The sequence below is a fragment of the Neoarius graeffei genome, chromosome 2 (genome assembly GCF_027579695.1).
Source record: "Neoarius graeffei isolate fNeoGra1 chromosome 2, fNeoGra1.pri, whole genome shotgun sequence".
Taxonomy (NCBI): Eukaryota; Metazoa; Chordata; class Actinopteri; order Siluriformes; family Ariidae; genus Neoarius; species Neoarius graeffei.
This window is the reverse complement of record NC_083570.1, coordinates 62353535-62378194: the sequence shown is the minus strand read 5'-3', so window position 1 is coordinate 62378194 and position 24660 is coordinate 62353535. Positions and strand designations below refer to the sequence as shown.

Here is a 24660-nt window from a genome sequence, read left to right as displayed (position 1 = left end):
ATAAAAGCCTCAGTAATGACTAACTAAAACAACTCTATAAATATTGTTCACTTGTGTGTAACCACATTAGTAATCGTAGAAAAAAAATCTAAAAACATCCTCTCTGTTGAAGACTGTAATTTGTATAAACCCTAAACCTAGGTGACACAATACCAGTATATGGTCTTCCGGTTACAAGTAAACGACTATGCTTAGTTCAGTATGATATATAGCTAACGTTTCCATTAATTTGTCGCTTTAAATACAACATAATGGTTTTCGAATAATTATTCGGAATTTACTAACAGCTCATACCATTAATGAGCAATTTTATTGAGAATATATTAAATAAAACTCTTACCAGTCTTTTCGACCCAGTCGCTGGTGCTGCGATTCCGACCCGTCATTCCCTGAGGACTTTCCTGTGTTCCTTTCTTCTGTAGGAATTGCATGTGGCTCGAATTGATATGATAATGCTTGTGTATCATGATCATCATCGCTATTCGTGTCATTGTCCGAAATACTCGAGGAAATCAGTGAAAAAAATGCCCCTGGCGCTATCGTCCATTTTGTCGAATATGGCCGTGTACTGTAAGTGACGTCACACCTTACGGAAATCATTCGGAAAGCAGCTCAGAGGTTTCCGGCAATATTTCCACTTTTTTCCATACAAGTGTGATATATAATGCATAGCTTCAGCCTCATTTTACAGGTAAAAAGTTTGGGTTTATCCATAAGTCAGGATTGCAGCTCGTTAATACACTATTTCAGATGTATAGTGAAAAAATCGACATTGTCACCTTAGTTGACCTTTAAGAGCTACATTAATCTCACAGGCACTGTTCTCCTGAGAACTTGAATGGATGACTTGGAAACTCACCTGACTGATATTTAAGAGTGTACCCTGTAAGATTCCCATTTCGCTCATGAGGTGGCCCCCACGCCAGAGTCAAGGAGTCTTGATTACTGTTAATGACCTTGAGGAATGATGGTTTACCAGGAACTGGGACAGAAAATGTATGCAGGCTCAAGGAGGACATCTAAATAAGTGGTAATACAGTACATATGTTCCCAAAAATTCAACTGTAATTCAGCTCATAAAGTTTAATCTACAATTTAATCCACCCAACCATCACAAGCTAGATGTCCGAAAAACTGAAATGTGTTAGTTCTTAAAACACCAGGGCATTTTTTTCAAAGTTAATTTTTTTTCAGACAAGTGCTGAAATACAATTTAAAAAAATCTCTTAACCAATCAGTTTGCAAGTTGAAATGCAGGTAAGAAAACATGAAGGACAAAATGCTGGTGCTGATCTTGTTAGTCAACAAATATAAAGAAACTGAATCAAAAATGTTTCTTTGCCAATATTCAAACTTGTAAATAACTAAATATAACAATTTGTCTATTTTGGGGACATTCACGGGTTAGACGTGATGTCCAATTTTAACTGTGGCTGCATGCAGCTGAGTCACACATTCTCTTGATTTTCTGTCTCCAAAGCTACAGTGAAGTCAAACAACCTCCTCATTGCTCAAGAAATATAAAACAAACAATCTTTATATTCAATGTTTATTACCAATATTATTCTATCCACATTCACTGGATATGAGCAATAGCGCTCTCTGATTGGCTACTCTACGACTAGCATATCAGCTCATATACTGTGAGCAGAGAAAAACAACATGGCGGAGCGCGTTGCTGAACCAACCGAGGATGAAATAAAAACTCTACTCAAAAACAAAACCCCAAAAATACAAAAAAAGCAACATATGGAATGAAAGTATTTGATGGCAAGAACGTATCTTTTTTTATTTTTCAAGAATTATTATTATTATTGCATTTTTCACAAATTGCTACTGTCATTTCACTGGTTTGTTTACATTCTAAGCGGAAATGATTTTGTCGGACGTTTTGTATAAAGTTTTTATTTATTTATTTTTTAATCTGCAAAAAATAAAAATGCTCAGTTTCTCGAAAGCCAGTGAATGTGGACAGAATAAAACAGTTATTCCACACAATCTTGTCGTACATGGCTTATAGGCAACTCGGCGCTATGCACCTCACCGGCTATCAGCTCATGTATGACTCAATTTCATGCAATAACTGTTAAATATCCATCCATCCATCCATTCGTGGATCCATCCATTATCTCATCTCAGATGACTTTGGGTGAAAGCAGGGCACATCTTGGGCAGTTCGCCAATCTATCACAGGGCTAACAGAGACGAACAACCATTCACACCTACGGTATGAGCAATTTAGAGTAGCCAGTTGACCTAATCTGCATGTCTTTGGACTGTGGGAAGAAACTGGAGTGCTCGGAAGAAACCTATGCAGGCACGGGGAGAACATGCAAACTCCATACAGAAAGGCCCCAGTCGGCCATGAGGTACGAACCCAGAACTTTCTTGCTGTGAGGCGACAGCGCTAACACTGCACCACCATGCCACCTATTACTGATAATAACGAAACCAATCTCCATAACAATAGAGTTAATTAGTTCACTGCTATGAAGTCGGACTGTTGTTGTGGTTACAGTGTGTGCATCACGTGAAATGTTGGTTGTTTTGGGGTGCTTGGCCAGCACTTTTTGAAGAAAAAAAATCCAAGTGTGGAAGCATTCTAAAATCTCATCTCATTATCTGTAGCCGCTTTATCCTGTTCTACAGGGTCGCGGGCAAGCTGGAGCCTATCCCAGCTGACTACGGGTGAAAGGCGGGGTACACCCTGGACAAGTCGCCAGGTCATCACAGGGCTGACACATAGACACAGACAACCATTCACACTCACATTCACACCTACGGTCAATGAGTCACCAGTTAACCTAACCTGCATGTCTTTGGACTGTGGGGGAAACCGGAGCACCCGGAGGAAACCCACGCGGACACGGGGAGAACATGCAAACTCCACACAGAAAGGCCCTCGCCGGCCACGGGGCTCGAACCCGGACCTTCTTGCTGTGAGGCAACAGTGCTAACCACTACACCACCGTGCCGCCGGCATTCTAAAATCTGTTACCAAAATACCAAAGTCCAGAACATGTTGGACAGTGGTTTAACAGTTTTAATAGGCAGGAAGTCCATTCCCACTGCCTTTTTTTACACAATTTTTTTTTTTTTAACACAATTGCTCTGATAATTAATTTCGTTTTTGACAATGAAGAACTGCTCCTCATTAATCACTCATTCGTAAGGTTTTATTTAATAAGTTCACTGACAGTACGATACGAAGGCTTACCTCCCTCAGGAGTTACAAACTGTTGGTTGGCACTGGCAGGCCCGTCTCTTCGCCCGTTAAAAACTTTGACATTGAGCGTGTAGGTGCTGTGGGGCTGCAGGGCAGGAATCCTGCCATGGGTCCTGTTCCCAATGAAGGTCAGTGTTTGCTGTTCCATGTGGTGAGGGTGAACATGGGCATTGTGCTCATGCAGGCTTCTTTCTTTCCAATAAGACACCTGAGGTGAACAGTGAGCCATTGTTTTATACACTCCGCGCACTAATCCTGCGTGTTAAATAGGCTTGGATGACTGTGATAAAAAACGTGTGTCCTGTAAACAATTTTCAGACTGTTTTGATACAACTAACAATCCTTACAAACTAACATCCATATGTAAGAAAACATCTCTTCATGAGGGTCTCTCTCAGTGTTGGTTCAGTCAGAGTGTAGCTCATAGTGGAGTCTAGACTGCAGTGTAGCTGGTCTCAGAGGAACAATTCCACACCATGAGGCAATCTCACTGATGTCACATTGCAAAGAGAATATGAAATGGGAGCAGTGCACACAGTACACAGGCTCCAAGCTACAGTGGTGCCTGAAAGTTTGTGAACCCTTTAGAATTATCTATATTTCTGCATAAATATGACCTAAAACATCATCAGATTTTCACACAAGTCCTAAAAGTAGATAAAGAGAACACAGTTAAACAAATGAGACAAAAATATTATATTTGGTCATTTATTTATTGAGGAAAATGATCCAATATTACATATCTGTGAGTGGCAAAAGTATGTGAACCTTTGCTTTCAGTATCTGGTGTGAGCCCCTTGTGCAGCAATAACTGCAACTAAACGTTTCCGGTAACTGTTGATCAGTCCTGCACACCAGCCTGGAGGAATTTTAGCCCATTCCTCCACACAGAACAGCTTCAACTCTGAGATGTTGGTGGGTTTCCTCACATGAACTGCTCACTTCAGGTCCTTCCACAACATTTCAATTGGATTAAGGTCAGGACTTTGACTTGGCCATTCCAAAACATTAACTTTATTCTTCTTTAACCATTCTTTGGTAGGACGACTTGTGTGCTTAGGGTTGTTGTCTTGCTGCATGACCCACCTTCTCTTGAGATTCAATTCATGGACAGATGTCCTGACATTTTCCTTTAGAATTCGCTGGTATAATTCAGAATTCATTGTTCCATCAATGATGGCAAGCCGTCCTGGCCCAGATGCAGCAAAACAGGCCCAAACCATGACACTACCACCACCATGTTTCACAGATGGGATAAGGTTCTTATGCTGGAATGCAGTGTTTTCCTTTCTCCAAACATAACGCTTCTCATTTAAACCAAAAAGTTCTATTTTGGTCTCATTTGTCCACAAAACATGTTTCCAATAGCCTTCTGCTTGTCCATGTGATCTTTAGCAAACAGCAGACGAGCAGCAATGTTCTTTTTGGAGAGCAGTGGCTTTCTCCTTGCAACCCTGCCATGCACACCATTGTTGTTCAGTGTTCTCATGATGGTGGATTCATGAACATTAACATTAGCCAATGTGAGAGAGGCCTTCAGTTGCTTAGAAGTTATCCTGGGGTCCTTTGGGACTTCACCGACTATTACACACCTTGCTCTTGGAGTGATCTTTGTTGGTCGACCAGCCCTGGGGAGGTCAACAATGGTCTTGAATTTCCTCCATTTGTACACAATCTGTCTGACTGTGGATTGGTGGAGTCCAAACTCTTTAGAGATGGTTTTGTAACCTTTTCCAGCCTGATGAGCATCAACAACGCTTTTTCTGAGGTCCTCAGAAATCTCCTTTGTTCGTGCCGTGATACACTTCCACAAACGTGTTGTGAAGATCAGACTTTGATAGATCCCTGTTCTTTAAATAAAACAGGGTGCCCACTCACACCTGATTGTCATCCCATTGATTGAAAACACCTGACTCGAATTTCACCTTCAAATTAACTGCTAATCCTAGAGGTTCACATACTTTTGCCACTCACAGATATGTAATATTGGATCATTTTCCTCAATAAATAAATGCCCAAGTATAATATTTTTGTCTTGTTTGTTTAACTGGGTTCTCTTTATCTACTTTTAGGACTTGTGTGAAAATCTGATGATGTTTTAGATCATATTTATGCAGAAATGTAGAAAATTCTAAAGGGTTCACAAACTTTCAAGCACCACTGTAGAATGTGTTGATGTGCTGTCTTCATGCTGTCTTTGTAAGGAAGATGAATGTAAAAGAAACAATGGGATTTGACCATGCATCAGTATTTATATTTCTACACAGAGCTTTATGAATAAACTCTATCAATTATTGGTGGACATATCAGTTTGGTTGCATTATCCCTGGAAAAAAAAAAAGTACTTTATTGTATTTAAAGTATATTCATATTTTCAATAGTATATTGAAAATGTACTTACACAAATTGTACTTTTTGTAAATATATAAAAAGTATACTAACATCATGCTTTCATGCTAACACTTTTAACACACTTTAAAATAATTATACTATATTACACTTTATAGAAATATATTATACTAAAATATACTTTAAGTTAAAGTTGTGTAATTTCTAAAGTGTACTAATTTTTAAGGTACTTATAATACAAACAAAGTACTAATTAAGCATATATTAGTACATATAAAGTCATATACTTAAAGTATACAAAATATACTTTAAGTTGTTCCACTTTAGCACATAAAAGTACACTAAATACACTTCAAGTTGCACTTTTCTACAATTTAATTACAATTAAAATATATTTAGTACAAAATTAGTTGTTCCAAAATAGCATGCCTCAAGTTAACTAATCATAAACACACTTGAAGTATATTGATGATTAGTGTGGCTTCAAGTACACAAAAGTATAATAAATTTTAGTACACTTAGCACATTTATTTTTCACCAGGGATTCCTTATTAGTTGTCTGAAATTAATACATACTGTATTTAAAACACAAGGGGAAAAAAATCATACTGTCTATTTACAGTACCAGTCAAAAGTTTGGACACCTACTCATTCATGGGTTTTTTCTGTATTTTGACTATTCTCTACATTGTAGAACAATACTGAAGACATCAAAACTATGAAATAACATATGGAACATATATGAAATTATGTGTGAAACAAAAATTGTTAAAAAAAAGTGTTTCATATTTTAAATTCTTCAAAGTATCCAGTGTTTATCTTCATGACGCTTTGCTGTCAGTAAAGCCATTGAGAACGACAGCACGAGCCAGACTACAAACGTCAACACTCAGAACTACAACTCCCATAAAGCACAGCGCCCCCTGTCACTGGCTTATTAACATCAGCTGTCATTCATTCACTACTCATCAGTCACGCTACTTAAGCCCCTCACTCACACACCTTCAGTGTGAAGTATTGTTCTGTGTTTCTCCAGTTCATACCAAGCCTTTCATTCTCTGCCTGCTGCTTGTATTTCTGACCCTTGCTTTATCTCTTTGTTTACGCTACCTGTCTTGCCTCTATTGCCCTGTTTACTGATCGACCGACCCTTGTCTCCTCCACGCTTCCTGTCTTGTGATTTGGCTTCGTTTCCAGTTTGCACCCTGCGCGTACATCTGTAAGTGCCTGCACTCTGACATTTGCACACTATTGGCATTATCTTAACCAGCTTCATGAGGTAATCACCTGGAATGCTTTTCAATTAACAGGTGCCTCGTCAAAAGTTAATTAGTGCAATTTCTTGCCTTCTTAATGTGTTTGAGATCAAACAGTAAATAGTAAATAATAAAAATACAGTAAACAGCCCTATTCCACAACTGTAGTAATCCATATTATGTCAAGAACCACTCAAGTAAGTAGAGAGAAACGACATCCATCATTACTTTAAAACATGAAGTATCTTTTCATAAAAATAAAGAAAAATCACTGAATTAGGTGTGTCAAAACTTATGACTGGTACTCTATATAAACAGAGATACCTTTAATTGATCTCAGATAACACCTAATGTATTATCAGTCAATGGTAACACGTACCCTGTAGCCTTGCAGTCTTCCACGCACTAATGCTGGTGGGACTGGATCCCAGTGGACTTCTGCCACAGTGCTGTTCAGCACTAAAACACGCACGTTTTCCGGAGCTGCCACTGGAACTGTGAGATAAAGAAAAATAATGCTTATATGATAAAAAGACCAGAATGCCATCATAGATTTTTCATAGTTCTACCCTACATTCACATGAATAAGCAACAAGTCACTCATCACACAACTGTTATCACCTCCTAGGCATGCACTGACCAGCATTTTCTTTTAGATTAGAAAAGCAACGTAACTGTGTTATCTAGGTACCCTCCCCCAGCAATCTCTGCTACTTCCTTTCAAACTTTATTTTTCTTCGTAATGTCTCAATACATATTTAATGAGAGGTTGTATATATTTGGTAGTATAAGATGAAACCATGGTTTTCTGACATTTTTGCACATCAAACAGTAAATGCATCTAACTGCAGGGAGGAACTAAACTTGAGAGGGGAAATGTAGAAATATTGAACCACATGGACTATAGTATTGATCTAAGGAATCACTTGAGACAATCATTTAGAAAATCTCAAGTTAAATGGCGCTTTGTCATTGTTGCAGTTGCTGATTTCATGGCTCTGACACACACACTGGAAACAAAGGGTTGCCTGTCACTCTGCTAGTGTGAACATAGGGTTAAAGTTTCCTTTAAACTGAATGCAAATAATTGTTATAGGTAAAACACAAATGTGTCTCATAAGGAAAAATAACAGTTACTAACAGTCCTCTCCTGAGTAACCAGTGATGACTGCTGGTTCTGGTCCATGGCCATAGTCATTTAATGCTTGAACTTTCACCTCGTATGGCATGAAGGTGGGTGTCCCAGATACCACAAACTTAGAAACATTAGCCAGGGTGACAGAAGACCACTCTTTGTCTACATCCTTCTGTATCCACATGACTTTGTATTGCAAGCCAGGACCATTTGATTGAAGACCCATCAGTGACTTTAAAAGAAGGTTTAGCATTAATCACAATTAATAAAATAAAATTCAAAAGTTGACAATTTATATCTGCTACTTTTATACTTGATTTATTGTTACCTTCCATGATATGACTAAATTATTAGGCTCTGTGCCCATGGCTTTGACTTCACTGGGATTCTCATCAGGAGCTGAAAGAGACCGACAAAGGGAGTCAATTATATTTGAAACATACTGTATGACTATGAAGCTGGCAAAGGTTAATCAGTCCAGACTGACTGAACGTACTACCAGAAAAAAATGAGTTACCTGCAGGATTTGTTTTGTACAGATGGGAAGGCTGGCTTGGCTGGCTATAGTTAACATCGTTAAGAGCCATGACTCTGAACCTATAGTGCACGTACGGGGACAGCTTGAGGTGAGCTGTGGTCTTAGTGCCAGGCACCTCTGTCAGGTTATGCCAGGTGCCACTGTCATGAAGAGCATCTTCATACTGAATGAGGAACTCTGGAAAAAGAGAAGACAAACCAAGAACAACAGATTTGGCCCTTTACGTATTTTCAGATACTCTGATACACAATGGCAAACCATGTTTCGACTTCAAAAGCCGGCCGATCATGTGATTCTCAGTGATGTCATCGGCTTATTTTGCTATTTAGGAGATAATCTATAGACTATGAGCACTCTGTCATTGTCATTAGTAATAATGATTACGTATATGTCCTGCAGTCTGGATACACCTTAATTCTGGCAAGGCAAATAGTCAGATTTTGGCCAAAATAAGGTTTTTCTATCTGTAACATTCACTTTCTATAAGAAACCATGAATATACAGCATTTCTCCAAATGACGAGCTAAGTGTGGATTTCTTACACAGTGAATGTCATGCTTTGATCAAGGTGTTGGATAGGTATGAGCTGTAGTGCAGAGGCTCCCAAAAATAAATAAATAAATAAATAAATAAACTAACAAACGATCCCCTTAGTCGAAATTTATTTCTACATACCAGCTGTTAAAACAATTAGACACATTGAACTCTGTACAGTAATACTTTGACAATGGCTATAAAAGAATAATAAACTTGATGATGATTGGCCATTTCCACCAGTGCAACAAAATTAGGAAACTGTTAACCCCCTGGTCCTTTTTCATGGATCCCCAGTGGGATCCATGAAATCCCCAGACCCCACTTTGAGAACCATGGCTGCACAGAAACAGACATCAATCTAATTAATTTAGTTTGTAATCAAATCAGTTTGTAATCAGCTTGGCTGTCAAAACGCTCCTGCATTGTAGTCTGAACCGAATCTTGACTTGACCTTAAAAATTCCTTACTTTCTGTTACCAGTGTGGGAAATAAGGCTGGACCAGCGGACACTGACTGGTAATTTTCACATTTGTCCGTCTGTATTTCAAAAGCATCAAACCGGATGGCCCATGAAAAATCGTAAAGCTATGGGTCTAATCTACTTCTAATTTTCTTCCAGATGTCACACTGGGTAAATACATTGTCGTAACACGGCCTGTGAAACAGGGGCCTCCGCAGGCCCGACTTTAAAAATTCATAACTCGGCCACCAAAGGTCCGAGCCCTGTCAAAATTTATAGGCATGTCCCTCTCCCCAAGCACTTTCAAACCAGCACAGGCACGGCCTGCTATTCACCCCGGAGCCCCCGAAAAACTTTAACATGAGCCCTGGCTCGAACCAGCCTTTAAAAATTCATAACTCAGCCACTGATGGTCCTAGCCCCCCCAAACTTGACAGTCACATCCATCTCCTCGAGACCTTTCAAATGAGCCCAGGCTCGGCCTAATCTGATGTCAGGAGTGAGCGCGGCTCGAGGAAAGCTTTAGGACAAGCCCTGGCTCCAGCCACTCACACACGCAGGGATTTAAATATTCGTAACTCGGCCACCGAAGGTCCTAGTCCTGCCAAAATGTACATGCACCTCCCTCTCCCTGAGTGGCACACTAAATAAGACAACAGTAATACACTTACTATTCACTGTTGTTTTTTATTGCATGATGCAGTTGAACTAGTGTTTTAGGATTGACAGTATCTGATTGATCCAGTCAGTTGATTCAGAGTTCAGTTTACGTCAAACTTTGCAGTCCTGTATTATGTTAAATGCCAAACTGGCAATCAGTGGATATGTTTATTATTATTATTATTATTATTATTATTAGTAGTAGTATTATGTGCATTTTTTTCATTCATAATAAGAATGACAGTCTTTGTAGGATATGCTTTGGAGGATGTAGATTTATATTTTAATATAGTTTTTATTTTCTTCTATTTTCTAAGTTCTAGTCCAGCAGATTTTAGTCTGAATGCCAAATGATATTACCGTGTCTAGTTCTGAGTAATTTTAAAGGTCATTTTGTTACAAAGTTACTTGGAATCTTGTACTCAAAGTTTTAACTCTATTATGTAAGGATAGTTGTATTGTTAATTACTACATTTCTTAGACTTATTATCAACAGAGTATTAAAATTGTCATTGTTGACAGAATGTTTCCTGAGCGTTATTCGTACCTATATATGAGTACCAGTAAGTTGTAACCAACTGGAACATCCTTGGCCCTCCATACTTTTTTCGAGAAATGGACCTGACCTGTGTGTGCTACTGTTTTCTTGAGTATAACTTGACGCATGTTTTTCTTGAATCTTCTGACATTTTCTTGCAAATTATATTCAATTTGTAGTGTAATTAGCAACTAATGTCTAGTGTAATTTGGCTTTTGAAGATCACAAAAATGTGCCTGGAAATAGCTGAGAAGCCATCTCCAGGTATCTAAAGCCTTTCAGCTTCTGGGGCCCTAAGGCGGGCCCTGGACTCCCGGCTGCATTGTTCCAGGCCTTTGGCACGTCATTCAGACAGGCTGAAATTTGGACAGACAGACAACATTTCTGACTTGTCTGTCCTTTGACTGTCTGTTTAAAATTCCTTATTTCACACAGTGAAGACCATTTTTAATAAGTAGCTGAAATCAAAAAGAAAAGACGCATACTCTTGATAGGACTGTTGTGCTCGTCTCCAGGGATCCAGGTGAGCTGGACGCTCCGTGCACCTGGATCTGTTAACTCCAGATCTGTAGGAGGATCGGGTTGTTCTGCAGATGGATAAAGAACAGGGCTTAAATATAGCAACTGATGAAGACAGCACTCCTGGGCAAGTTTGTAATGCTAAGTGCAGGCAAAATGCAACAATAACAACAACACTTAAACTGCAAATACACAAATATCTACGTATGTACTTGATAGATTTAAGTGCTGTAAAATGCAGAAAACATGCAAAATGAATCATGCCTAAGCAAAAACGTCTAAAAATACACAACTTGCACATTCTGCAAGCAAAGGTCTGACTTTATATTAAGTGTCTCTAATGTCTGTGTAGTTACACAAACTCCCTGAGCAATTACAATACAATACTGATGATGTATTCACTGTTATAGATGGATTACAGTGGTGTATTTTATTTACACACATCTGTACTAACTTTACTAATTTTGGCTTGTCTAATTACACAAATGAACCTTGAACTTTAAGTCAAACATTTATATAATTATTGGATTATATTTGTGTTGTACTATTCTACCCCGAGAATCAGTTAAACTAACACCAACAGTGACCTAATTCGACAATTTCTATACATTAACTGCATAGCAGACCGTTTCTTTGTAGTTAATATGTACATAAAATCACAAACAGGAAATGCTATTGGAAAATTAACAGCTCATACAGTGTCTTGCAAAAGTATTCATCCCTCTTGGTGTTTGTCCTGTTTTGTTGCATTACAAGCTGGAATTAAAATGGACTTTTAGGGGTTAGCACCATTTGATTTACACAACATGCCTACCACTTTAAAGGTGAAAATTGTTGTTTTCTTGTGACACAAACAATAATTAAGATGAAAAGGCAGAAATCTGGAGTGTGCATTGGTATTCACCCCCTTTCGTATGAAACCCCTAAATAAGAGCTGGTCCAACCAATTCACTTCATAAGTCACATAATTAGTTAATTAAGATCCACCTGTGTGCAATCAAAGTGTCACATGATCTGTCACATGATGTCTGTATAAATCAACCTGTTCTGGAAGGACCCTGACTCGGCAACACTAGTAAGTAAGCAACATGAAAACCGAGGAGCCTCCAAACAGGTCAGAGACAAAGTTGTGGAGAAGTATAGATCAGGGTTGGGTTCTAAAAAAATCCCAAACTTTGAATATCCCACAGAGCACCATTAAATCCATTATAGCAAAATGGAAAGAACATGGCACCACTACAAACCTGACAAGAGAAGGCCGTCCACCAAAACTCACAGACCAGGCAAGGAGGGCATTAATCAGAGATGCAACAAAGACACCAGAGATAACACTGAAGGAGCTGCAAAGATCCACAGTGGAGATGGGAGTATCTGTCCACTGGACCACTTTAAGCTGTACACTCCACAGAGTGAGGCTTTATGGTCAGAAAAAAAAGCCATTGCTTAAGAAAACATGTTTGGAGTTTGCCCAACAGCACATGGCAGACTCCCCAAACACATGGAAGAAAATTCTCTGGTCAGATGAGACTAAAATTTGATTTTTTTTTTTTTTTTGGCCATCATGGGAAACACCATGTGTGGCACAAACCCAACGCCCTAAGAACACCATTCCTACAGTGAAACGTGATGAGGACAGTATCATGCTGTGGGGATATTTTTCATCTGCAGGGACAGGAAAGCTGGTCAGGACTGAAGGAAAGATGGATGGCACTAAATACAGGGCAATTCTGGAGGAAAACCTGTTTGAGTCGGCCAGAGGTTTGAGACTGGGACGAAGGTTCACATTCCAGCAGGACAATGACCCTAAACATGCTGCTAAAGCTACACTGGAGTCATTTAAAGGGAAACATTTAAATGTCTTGGAATGGCCTAGTCAAAGCCCAGACCTCAATCCAATTGAGAATCTGTGGCATAACTTGAAGATTGCTGTAACACCAACACAACCCATCTAACTTGAAGGAGTTGGAGCAGTTTTGCCTTGAGGAATGGGCAAAAACCCCAGTGGCTAGATGTGCTAAGCTAATAGAGACATGCCTCAAGAGATCTGCAGCTGTAATTGCAGCAAAAGGTGGCTTTACAAAGTATTGACTTTGGGGGTGAATACCTATGCACACTCCAGATTTCTGTTTTTTTCATCTTAATTGTTGTTTGTGTCACAATAAAACAACAATGTGCACCTTTAAAGTGATAGGCACACTGTAAATCAAATGGTGCTAACCCCCCAAAAATCCATTTTAATTCCAGCATGTAATGCAACAAAACAGGACAAACAACAAGGGGGATGAATACTTTTGCAAGACACTGTAAAGGCTTTGTCCTATTCCAGCTATAAAGGCACATTTGCGTATTAAAGATAATATACATATTTATTCATAAAAGATTTGTGAATCTAAAGCATGTGAAACACTGAATACATCTTCAGTAGTTACTGTACATTAAACATGCCTGTATAATTCCTGTATAGCTACACAGTTATTAAACACACAATATAAAGTGGCAACATTCACACAAAAAATAATAAAAATAATGGGATTAATGGGGATGTTTCACTTTCGAGAAACTTCCTGGTTGAAATGAATAAACTTCCTTATAATACATAGGGCCAAATTACTCAGTTCTGATTGACCAATCAAGGAGGGCTTTTTTTCCTTAACACGGGGCCGTATTTCTGAAATGCTATTGGCTAGTTCGCTGCTTGGTTATGGTTACAAAAATTAGCAAATTTTGTCAACACAATGGCTGACTGCTGACTCAGCAATGTCGCGTTTCGCTATATTTGACGAAGAAATGATAAACCAATTGAAAGCTGCAAGCGAAAATGAAAATACCAAAAAAAGTACAAATTTTTGTCTTTCCGTGTTTAAGAAATGAGCTGCAGAAAGACAAATAAACGACTCTCTAGTGGGATATGAATGCTGTGAGTTAGACAAGGTGCTATCGCAGTTTTATGCAGAAGTGAGGAAAGAAAATGGGGAAAACTACAAACCAGACTCTCAAAGTAATGCAGGCAGCATTGGATTGGCATCTGAGACGAGAGAAATATCTGGGATCAGTCCTGAAAGATGTTACTTTTCAAGAATCACGAAAAGTCCTCGAGGGAAAAGCGAGAGATTTGCGAAAACAAGGAATGCTTTAGAAACTGATGCAAACGTGCAAGATAGTCTTGCGCCCTGATGGGTTCAGAAAATGTGAATGACAAATGTTGTGAACTTGAATGGCTTCCGAAGTATGAATTTGGCCCGATATATTATAAACAAGTAATCGTATGGTTCCTCGTAAAATTAAGGATCAATTTCACTCGTGATTTCAAAGTTTTGAAATCACTCGTGAAATTAATCCTTAATTTTACTCGGCCCCATACGATTACCTATACAAACACAAATATGGAAACTGCCCTTTATAATATTACAGAAGGAGTTTCTGAAACGATATATTCTATAAATAATCAGTATACGACAACAACACCATGTACTATAGTGATGTAGATATACGGGATTCATATAATGGATAAACAAACCAGAAATATAATAAACAGACAAGGTGTATAAATATATTACAAAAGAAACTATAAATATATAATTCAAGCACAGTTGGAATAAACCTACAAACACAAACATCAAGGCAAACAGTATGAAATAAAGCACAGCGTTCTTGCCTACACACACACACACCAACCCAGGGCAGTATGGGATGTGAAATGAGGAGTGTGGCTGTTTTTACCGTAAACAACCGCTGGTGTGGGGGTAGCCTCTGAGATCGGTAAAGTAGGAGTGAGTTAGGAGTTAGCGATTAGTATATACACACACACGCACACAAGAGTTTCAGGTATTTCTTTAGAATAATAAAGCGCATCTGATTTCAGGTGATGTAGCAGTGATCCTTAGTAAGAGAGATCTTGAGTAAGTGACTAATAGTGAAGAGTCTTTTAGCAGTGTCTTGTGCTTTTTTTATTTTATTTTTTTAAGAGCCACAAGATCAACAACACTTTTCTACACAAGGAAGAAGATAATGTATCCTTACCAACAACAGTGAGCTGGGCACTGGCTGAGTCTTGGTCTAAAGTGGTATTCATGATGCAGGTATATGTCCCTTCATCATTCTCTGTCACTTTGACGATGGTAAGGCTGTCTGAGTCCACGATAAATCTGAATGTAATGAGAACAAAATGTCACATGAATCCCAAGTGGGCGAGCAGGACAAAATATCATGGATTTATTTTGACCCATCAGTTAACCCAACCCTAAGAGGCATGTTGTAATGATCCATTATACAGTATATTTAAAACTAATAAATAGTGCACCAGAGAAAATGAGTTGTCATTAATGTCAAGCCTCGGGGCATTTTTATAAATACTCTGACCTAGTAAGACAAAGCATCAAATGTGATTTCACTACATGAAAAATAAAATCATGTGCATCTTTACTAAATATAATACATACACATTCAAAAAGAGCAAGGAAACCGCTATAAAAAGACAAAATGACAAACATATGTTATGTTTATATATATATATACACACACACACACAGGTAGTCGTCGACTTACGACTGTGTTTGGTCACGACTGACCGGTCAAAAACCGATCTGGTCGTAAGTCGGCCTATGTTAAATGAACGTAAGTATATTGTGATGTGTAATGATATTGTAATCATCTTAAAGTCTTATTTTATCAACATTTTCTTATTTCATTACTTTGGCTCATTATTTGGTTTAAGTCAAACACTGCATACTACACTGCGTACAGTACAATTCGTTTAATATGTGCAAAACAAAAAATACGAAATACAGGTGTGAAAAATAGAAAACATTTTAGTTTGAAACATACCAAAATACAAATGTAAAACATAGCAAAATACAAAACTTAGTGACCGCTGGCATCACTGGTGCTTGGCTGTGGGCCGTCTACGTCATCAGCTGTTGCAGCGCTCGGGCTGGCGGGAGGATTTGCTCGTTTCATAAACCAGGAGCTGGGGCGGAAACTGTATGACGGCGTGCGCGAGGGAGCGCGAGAGAGACTGCAAGTGTGCCTGGAGCTGGGGCGGAAACTGTATGACGGAGTGCGCGAGAGAGAGACTGAGCATGTGCCTGGAGCTGGGGCGGAAACTGTTGTACGCGGCGAGAGGCGCTGCCGGGAGCTGGGGCAGAAACTGTCGTCCGCTCAGCTAGTTCAGCTGGGAAACACTTGCCAGTCATAACCAGACGGTCGTAAAGTCGATCAGTCGTAAGTTGCATAGGTCGTTCGTCGACGACTACCTGTATTAATATTATAAAGAATAACAACAGGGTGCACTTTTATAGGAAAATCATCAATAATGAGCTGGTGTGATGGAGCCCGATACAAAGCAGAGTTACTTTTGCTACTCTCGAGACTGTTATAAATCACCGGCATTGGATTCTCCTTCCTGAGAAAACTCAACACAATATCAATGATTCCACACCATCAGAGCTGTTAATTTACAAAAAATTAATCAACAATTATGACCAATTAGATCAGATTCCAGAATTTACTGTTCTGTGGTATAAGTTAATGAATCAGAGCACACATGATTACACCAATAGTCATCATGAACCATATGAACATATGTAAATAAATACCTCTCGTCATCAGGAAGCTCTCCATTGTCTTTGAGCCAGGTCATGGTGGGAATGAGAGATGGATCGTGCTTCACTTTACACTCAAACATCACGTCTTGGTTCCTTTGGACGACTTTGTAATTAGGCTGCTTCAGGATCCGTGTGGGCTCTGAGCACGCGAATAGAGAAAAATGTTGGCAAAGACAAGGTTTACAGTAATTGGGGACAGAGTTTAATCCTTAAAGTACCAGCTAATTAGTCAGTTATTCAGTTTAAATCCAAGTATTCAGTAACTATTATAGTTCAGTAATTAGTTTCTTTTCACTACATTTTGTGAAACTAATAGGAAGGGAAAGTAGATACATGATTGAGGCATGTAAGCCCAAGTTTAAGGCTATGATCAAAAAGAGCCGAAAGGATTGTGTATTGAAGTATTCTTTACATTTTGTACAGGATGCTTATGAATTTATAAAATCAAAATGCCTACAGAGGTGCTGATTCACACTTCACACAGAGAAATAACAGGACATACATGTTTATCAATGTACTTTTTTTAATATACATACAGTTTGGACACCTTTTTAATTCAATGATTTTTCTTTATTTTTATTAATTAAGACACTTCATGGCTTAAAGTAATGATGGATGTCGTTTCTCTTTACTTAGCTAAGCAGTTCTTGACATAATATGGATTACTACAGTTGTGGAATAGGGCTATTTACTGTATTGTTATTTACTATTTACTGTTTCATCTCAAACACATAAGAAGGCAAGAAATTGCACTAATTAACTTTTGATGAGGCGCCTGTTAATTGAAAAGCATTCCAGGTGACTCCCTCATGAAGCTGGTTAAAGCATACACGCAGAGCCATGGCCTCAAAACCTCAAGAATGGCACAGGAATAGTTTTAAGCGTTAACCATAAATCTAATATAGTAATTTTTATGATTAAAGTGATTTATATAGGTAGCGGTCTGAGTGAATGGCCTTGACGTCCATAACGTCACAACAGGAAGTCTATCGGTCTCATCGTCATTTCCGCTACACTAAACACAGAGCTGACCGCAACTCCGATCCTCGAGCAGCAAGTAGGGACAATATACTGGTAGATACTAATATACAGTATAGTAAGGCTGAAGTCAAAAGCATCATTAAGGCCAGAGTACATGGGAGATGGCAGCACCTTTGGGAGAATGGGTCTTCTGGGAGGCATCTTTTTAACATTCAGCCTGAAATACATAGAGCTATTGGTTCACTTAATGCAAGACAGGAGGAAGTGGTATTGGCCAGGCTGAGAACTGGGCACTCCCATCTTAATAGTACTCTCTTTATTATGAGTAGGCATGCTGATGGTAATTGCGAGTATTGTGCATCACAAAGCCCAGAGACTGTAGAGCATGTTCTTATTCATTGTCAAAAATACTATCAAGAGAGACAGAATTTTATTGCTCAAGTCGAGGCCAATAATACACCCTTTAATGTCAGAAATATCTTACAAAGAAGTAATGGGAAAATTTTATCTTATTTGTTTACTTTTTTGAAAAACACAGGATTATTAAAACTTATTTAATTTCTAGATAAGAAGCAATGCCTGTTCCACACTCCAGTCCAGCGCTAATACACTGAAACAGTTGTCAACCGCCATATAAATCAGAAGGGGAGAGAGAACTCCGATCCTCCATTTTTTTTTTTTTTTTTTTTAAAGATTTTTTTTGGGCTTTTTTATTATTGGATAGGACAGTGTAGAGACAGAAAATGAGCGGGAGAGAGAGATGGGGAGGGGAGGGATCGGGAAATGACCTCGGGCCGGAATCGAACGCGGGTCCCCGGATTTATGGTATGGCGCCTTATCCACCTGAGCCACGATGCCCCCCGAGCCTCCATTTTGAGCTAATTTATCGCCATGCCACGTAGATGTGTTGCTGGCGGGTACAGCAACATGACAGAAGGTGGATTTATGTTGCATTCATGGCCCAAGAATGCTCAAACTGCAAAGATTTTGATGCGTTTTGTGAGAAGTTGTTGGGCACATTGGGCGCCTACGAAGTGGTCTCTCTTCTGCTCTGCACATTTTACTGAGGACTCGTACGAGACCTCTGATCTGCTGAGGAGCGTTGGCTATAAGCCCGTATTGGGTGCAGTACAAACAATTAAAGAAAACTACAAGAAAAGGAAAGTTTTTATTTATTATTTTTTTAAAAAGGAAAGTGAGTTCAGTTGCACCAGTCCTCTTGGAGTGAGCCGAGGGTTGTTGCTAAAACACGGGATGGAATATATCGCTCGGGCAGTGACCTCCCTGCAGTTTTTGCTAAAACTGGTGACATCCCGTTCCGTCCCGAGTTTTAGTAATTGCCTGAGCTGAGCAGTAATGGCAGAATACTCAGTGTAAGGGCCAGTTAAGCAATAATAATTTAAGTTAAAAACAGTTAAAAATGAATGATGATAATTTAAGAACATAGAAAAAGAACATAGAAAAGAGTTCCATGTTCTAAATCTTATGATATGACATCACTGACTGTGTATACCTTACATACATGTCAACCTTTGGTCAATCAAACCTGTATAACCAACCTCCAAAATCCGTATCTCATCTCATCTCAACTCATCTCATCTCATTATCTCTAGCCGCTTTATCCTTCTACAGGGTCACAGGCAAGCTGGAGCCTATCCCAGCTGACTATGGGCGAAAGGCGGGGTACACCCTGGACAAGTCGCCAGGTCATCACAGGGCTGACACATAGACACAGACAACCATTCACACTCACATTCACACCTACGCTCAATTTAGAGTCACCAGTTAACCTAACCTGCATGTCTTTGGACTGTGGGGGAAACCGGAGCACCCGGAGGAAACCCACGCGGACACGGGGAGAACATGCAAACTCCACACAGAAAGGCCCTCGCCGGCCACGGGGCTCGAACCCGGACCTTCTTGCTGTGAGGCGACAGCGCTAACCACTACACCACCGTGCCGCCCCCAAAATCCGTATTTCCCTTATAAAATCCTTATAAGATGCAAATTAAAATAATTTACCTAAAATTTGAATGATAATTAACAATGATATATCCAAGTTACTTTTTATTCAATATTAATAACAATAAACCTTCAGAATGAATACAAAGCTCCAATGTTTGACAAAAACACAAAGTGTCACTCTAATGTTCTGAATTGTACTCCATGACAGCTTTTTTTAGCACTCTGCACCAATACCTCACTAGGCTGCATGTCACAGCAAGTGTCTGTGTTGATCTTGCCGGAGTGCCCATTCAGAATCTTTTCAGTCGCTAGTGAAAGTCGCTCAGGTGGAAATACACGTTTCAAACAAAATGTTACTTCCTGGTTGGCGGGATTCTCGCAATGCGGTGTGCGCATGATCAAAAGTGGAACGAAGTCTCACTACCACAAGATAACGCACGATTTCATAAGACTCTTTACTGGCTGTTTGTGCTTTCTGTGGTGTACAGTACGTTTGTAAATGTTATGCGCTCTTTTATCATCATGGGAATTGATTATAGTTCTAAATAAATATTGATGTTTTTTTAAAAGAATCCGTATAACTCTATTTGTACGCCCGTATACTACGTTTATTGAATCAAATCCGTATAAAATACGGACATTCCGTATAGGTTGACATGTATGACCTTAGTTTCGAGTCAGAAAATGGTGGAAGCAACACAGTCTTTTGACCGTGCGCCAGACTTTGTGATTTACCTTGTGGTTTTTAAGTAAACATTTTAGAAAGACGAGGGAAGTTGTCATGTCTTGTCGCTCGCGTGGAAAAAGTGTTGTTTTTTTTTTTTTTTTGACTGACTCGAGAAATGGTACAGTAACCAAGGAAGAGCTAACGGAGTGCCATTACACTCAGTATGAAGAAAGTGAATGAGTGGAGCAGCTGTCTGATTTCTAAACTGGATATTACTGCCATCTCGCCCTTATGTGGAAGAAGCGAATGAACGGAGAACTGAAAGTTAGACTGTTTCAAAACATTCGGCCTTCAAGAAGCGAGAACACAGACTGATAAGCCCAGATTCTTATTTGGATAAAAAAAAAAAAAGTTTACCTAAATTTAGATTAATCCATGTAACTTGTATTGTGTGTTTAAGTTAGCGGTATAAGATTATTTAATTTGCTTCAGAATGTGATTATTTACAACCCCGATTCCAAAAAAGTTGGGACAAAGTACAAATTGTAAATAAAAACAGAATGCAATGATGAAGTTTCAAAATTCCATATTTTATTCAGAATAGAACATAGATGACATATCAAATGTTTAAACTGAGAAAACGTATAATTTAAAGAGAAAAATTAGGTGATTTTAAATTTCATGACAACAACACATCTCAAAAAAGTTGGGACAAGGCCATGTTTACCACTGTGAGACATCCCCTTTTCTCTTTACAACAGTCTGTAAACGTCTGGGGACTGAGGAGACAAGTTGCTCAAGTTTAGGGATAGGAATGTTAACCCATTCTTGTCTAATGTAGGATTCTAGTTGCTCAACTGTCTTAGGTCTTTTTTGTCGTATCTTCCATTTTATGATGCGCCAAATGTTTTCTGTGGGTGAAAAATCTGGACTGCAGGCTGGCCAGTTCAGTACCCGGACCCTCCTTCTACGCAGCCATGATGCTGTAATTGATGCAGTATGTGGTTTGGCATTGTCATGTTGGAAAATGCAAGGTCTTCCCTGAAAGAGACGTCGTCTGGATGGGAGCATATGTTGCTCTAGAACCTGGATATACCTTTCAGCATTGATGGTGTCTTTCCAGATGTGTAAGCTGCCCATGCCACACGCACTAATGCAACCCCATACCATCAGAGATGCAGGCTTCTGAACTGAGCGCTGATAACAACTTGGGTCGTCCTTCTCCTCTTTAGTCCGAATGACACGGTGTCCCTGATTTCCATAAAGAACTTCAAATTTTGATTCGTCTAACCACAGAACAGTTTTCCACTTTGTCACAGTCCATTTTAAATGAGCCTTGGCCCAGAGAAGACGTCTGCGCTTCTGGATCATGTTTAGATACGGCTTCTTCTTTGAACTATAGAGTTTTAGCTGGCAACGGCGGATGGCACGGTGAATTGTGTTCACAGATAATGTTCTCTGGAAATATTCCTGAGCCCATTTTGTGATTTCCAATACAGAAGCATGCCTATATGTGATGCAGTGCCATCTAAGGGCCTGAAGATCACGGGCACCCAGTATGGTTTTCCAGCCTTGACCCTTACGCACGGAGATTCTTCCAGATTCTCTGAATCTTTTGATATTATGCACTGTAGATGATGATATGTTCAAACTCTTTGCAATTTTACACTGTCGAACTCCTTTCTGATATTGCTCCACGATTTGTCGGCGCAGAATTAGGGGGATTGGTGATCCTCTTCCCATCTTTACTTCTGAGAGCCGCTGCCACTCCAAGATGCTCTTTTTATACCCAGTCATGTTAATGACCTATTGCCAATTGACCTAATGAGTTGCAATTTGGTCCTCCAGCTGTTCCTTTTTTGTACCTTTAACTTTTCCAGCCTCTTATTGCCCCATCCCAACTTTGAGATGTGTTGCTGTCATGAAATTTCAGATGAACCAATATTTGGCATGAAATTTCAAAATGTCTCACTTTCGACATTTGATATGTTGTCTATGTTCTATTGTGAATACAACATCAGTTTTTGAGATTTGTAAATTATTGGATTCCGTTTTTATTTACAATTTGTACTTTGTCCCAACTTTTTTGGAATCAGGGTTGTAATTAGCCTTTTACGTTTTATCAGTGAATATGCATGCATGTACATGTACACTGTAAGAAGTGATTTTGGAGAGGGGTAAATACAATCTATGCAAACCAGATAAAATTTACTCGATTATTGCAGTCAGCCAAGGAATTACAAAGTAATGGGTAAATTATACATATGCTACCTATTCGTTAACAGTAACAACCGTTACATGGAAAAATACGGTAAAATATACCCCAAAGCCGTGAGTCCTGTGCTCCAAATTGCGCATGCGTCAGACCGCGCGTTTGAGTGAGCGGGACAGGGAACTCTCGGACTGCCATCTTTCTCTCTCCGGCTGTTAGTTTAGTGAGTTATAAAACAGGTTCATTACTTGAAATGTTGTGTGAAGCTGTTGTACTGCACTTTTATTTTGTGTTTTTTGATCATTTGGTGCATCATTGCTGCATATAAACAAGGTGGTTCAGTTATTTGTTGTATAAATGCACCTGGACTGCAGATTTGGTCAGTCCAGAAACAACATTTGAAGCTGTTAGTTTAGTGAGTTATAAAACAGGTTCATTACTTGAAATGTTGTGTGAAGCTGTTTTACTGCACTTTATTCTGTGGTTTGGTTTTTTTTTTTGATGATTTTATGGATTAAAAACACTGAGATGATGAACCATCTGAAAGTCTTTTTTTGGGGAGTACATCTTACCTTCTCCGAATAAGTAATGGTTACTAAGTCATATAGGGCGAGGTGGCCAAGTGGTTAAAGCGCTTGACCGCTAAGCGAACGGTTCGAGCCTCGCCTCAGACGGTGATCTGGGGCTCGCCTCCTGTCCACCCAGCAGTGAATGGGGACCTGGTGGAAACACTGGGGAACTTAAAGGCGGCGAGGAAAGGAATTGGCCACCCTATCTCACCATGCCGATGGCCTAGACAGAGTGTGCTCTCTAACAGGCACTCCCCAACATGCGTACGAAAACATATATGGGACTCTTTGACTTTTGACTAAGTCATATTAATTACCTTTGATTAGTAATTATCAGGTATTACCTACTAGCAAACAAGAGATAATTTTACCCAATTTCAATGAGAAAGTAGCTGTTGAATAGATACATAAATGTGAGGTAAATTTTACCCAATTTATTTAAGTATTTCATAGCTTTTTATTTCAGTTATTTTATACTCAATATATGGAATTAAATCTACCCCAAACAAGTCAATGCAAATTGTTACCTCAGATTTATTGGGTAAATTCTATAGGTTACTTTTTTCAGTGTATGTTGCATAAGTTATAACCCCTATTCTTTTTTAATGAGAGTCAACCCACAATCAATGAAGTCAAATCAGTCTTAGTTGAGCAAGTCGGTCACGGTATTTCTTTCTTTCACCATAAATTTTTATTTATATGACTTTGGTCCATAGCTATCAAAGGCCTCGGCCTTAAAACCGGTTACCGCTGTAACGTCACGCACTCAGGGCTGGCTGGTTCAGCGGGGCAGCTTGAATGCCAACTTTGCGGTCGATTTTAACTCTCATATATATATATATATATATATATATATAAAATAATATAATTTTTTTTTATTCCCATTAATGCAGCATACAAGAGTCAAGGATGGAGATACTATCCACTCAGAAATTTATTTAAAAATAAAGGTTCTGCGTATCTCCTTTAAGATCATGCTAACAGTGTGCAAAGCGTCATCAAGGTAAACACTGGCTACTTTAAAGAATCTAAACTATGAAACATTTTTTTTAACACCTTTCTTGTTTACCACATAATTCCATATATGTTCCAGATGTTTCATAGTTTTGATGTCTTCAGTATTGTTCTACAATGTAGAAAATACAAAATACAGAAAAACCTATGAAATGAGTAGGGGTGTCCAAACTTTTGACTGGTCCTGTAGTCTCTTATCGTTTATGTCTAACGAATGGGTTACACCTGCTCGCTCTCGGCTACAAAAGAGATGGTGAAGTATCTGCAGGCAGATGACGGCAGAGAAAGTTCTTCAGGCTTAATGGACAAGTAACATACCAGTTTCCTGTTTTGCTCTTTGGAAAAGCACTTAACAACATTTTACCCTCATTAGGAAAATGGACAACATGTAAGATAAGGGCCAAACCTTTTGGTCTATTGGCTAATAAGAG

At 39.0% G+C, this 24660-nt stretch overlaps 1 protein-coding gene across 6 annotated transcripts in view; it reads right to left on the bottom strand.

Moving 5' to 3' along the window:
* The window catches only part of nrcama (neuronal cell adhesion molecule a), a 183802-nt gene that overhangs the window by 10775 nt on the left and 148367 nt on the right, over nt 1-24660 (bottom strand). For all 6 annotated transcript variants that reach the window (XM_060914624.1, XM_060914618.1, XM_060914623.1 and 3 more), the window contains 9 exons: nt 16813-16960; nt 15239-15363; nt 11185-11286; nt 8484-8681; nt 8295-8365; nt 7973-8198; nt 7211-7326; nt 3218-3434; nt 860-982 (listed from right to left, as the gene is read on the bottom strand). In XM_060914624.1, coding sequence (XP_060770607.1) covers nt 860-982; nt 3218-3434; nt 7211-7326; nt 7973-8198; nt 8295-8365; nt 8484-8681; nt 11185-11286; nt 15239-15363; nt 16813-16960 — 1326 coding nt within the window. The remainder of the gene's footprint in view (nt 1-859; nt 983-3217; nt 3435-7210; nt 7327-7972; nt 8199-8294; nt 8366-8483; nt 8682-11184; nt 11287-15238; nt 15364-16812; nt 16961-24660) is intronic.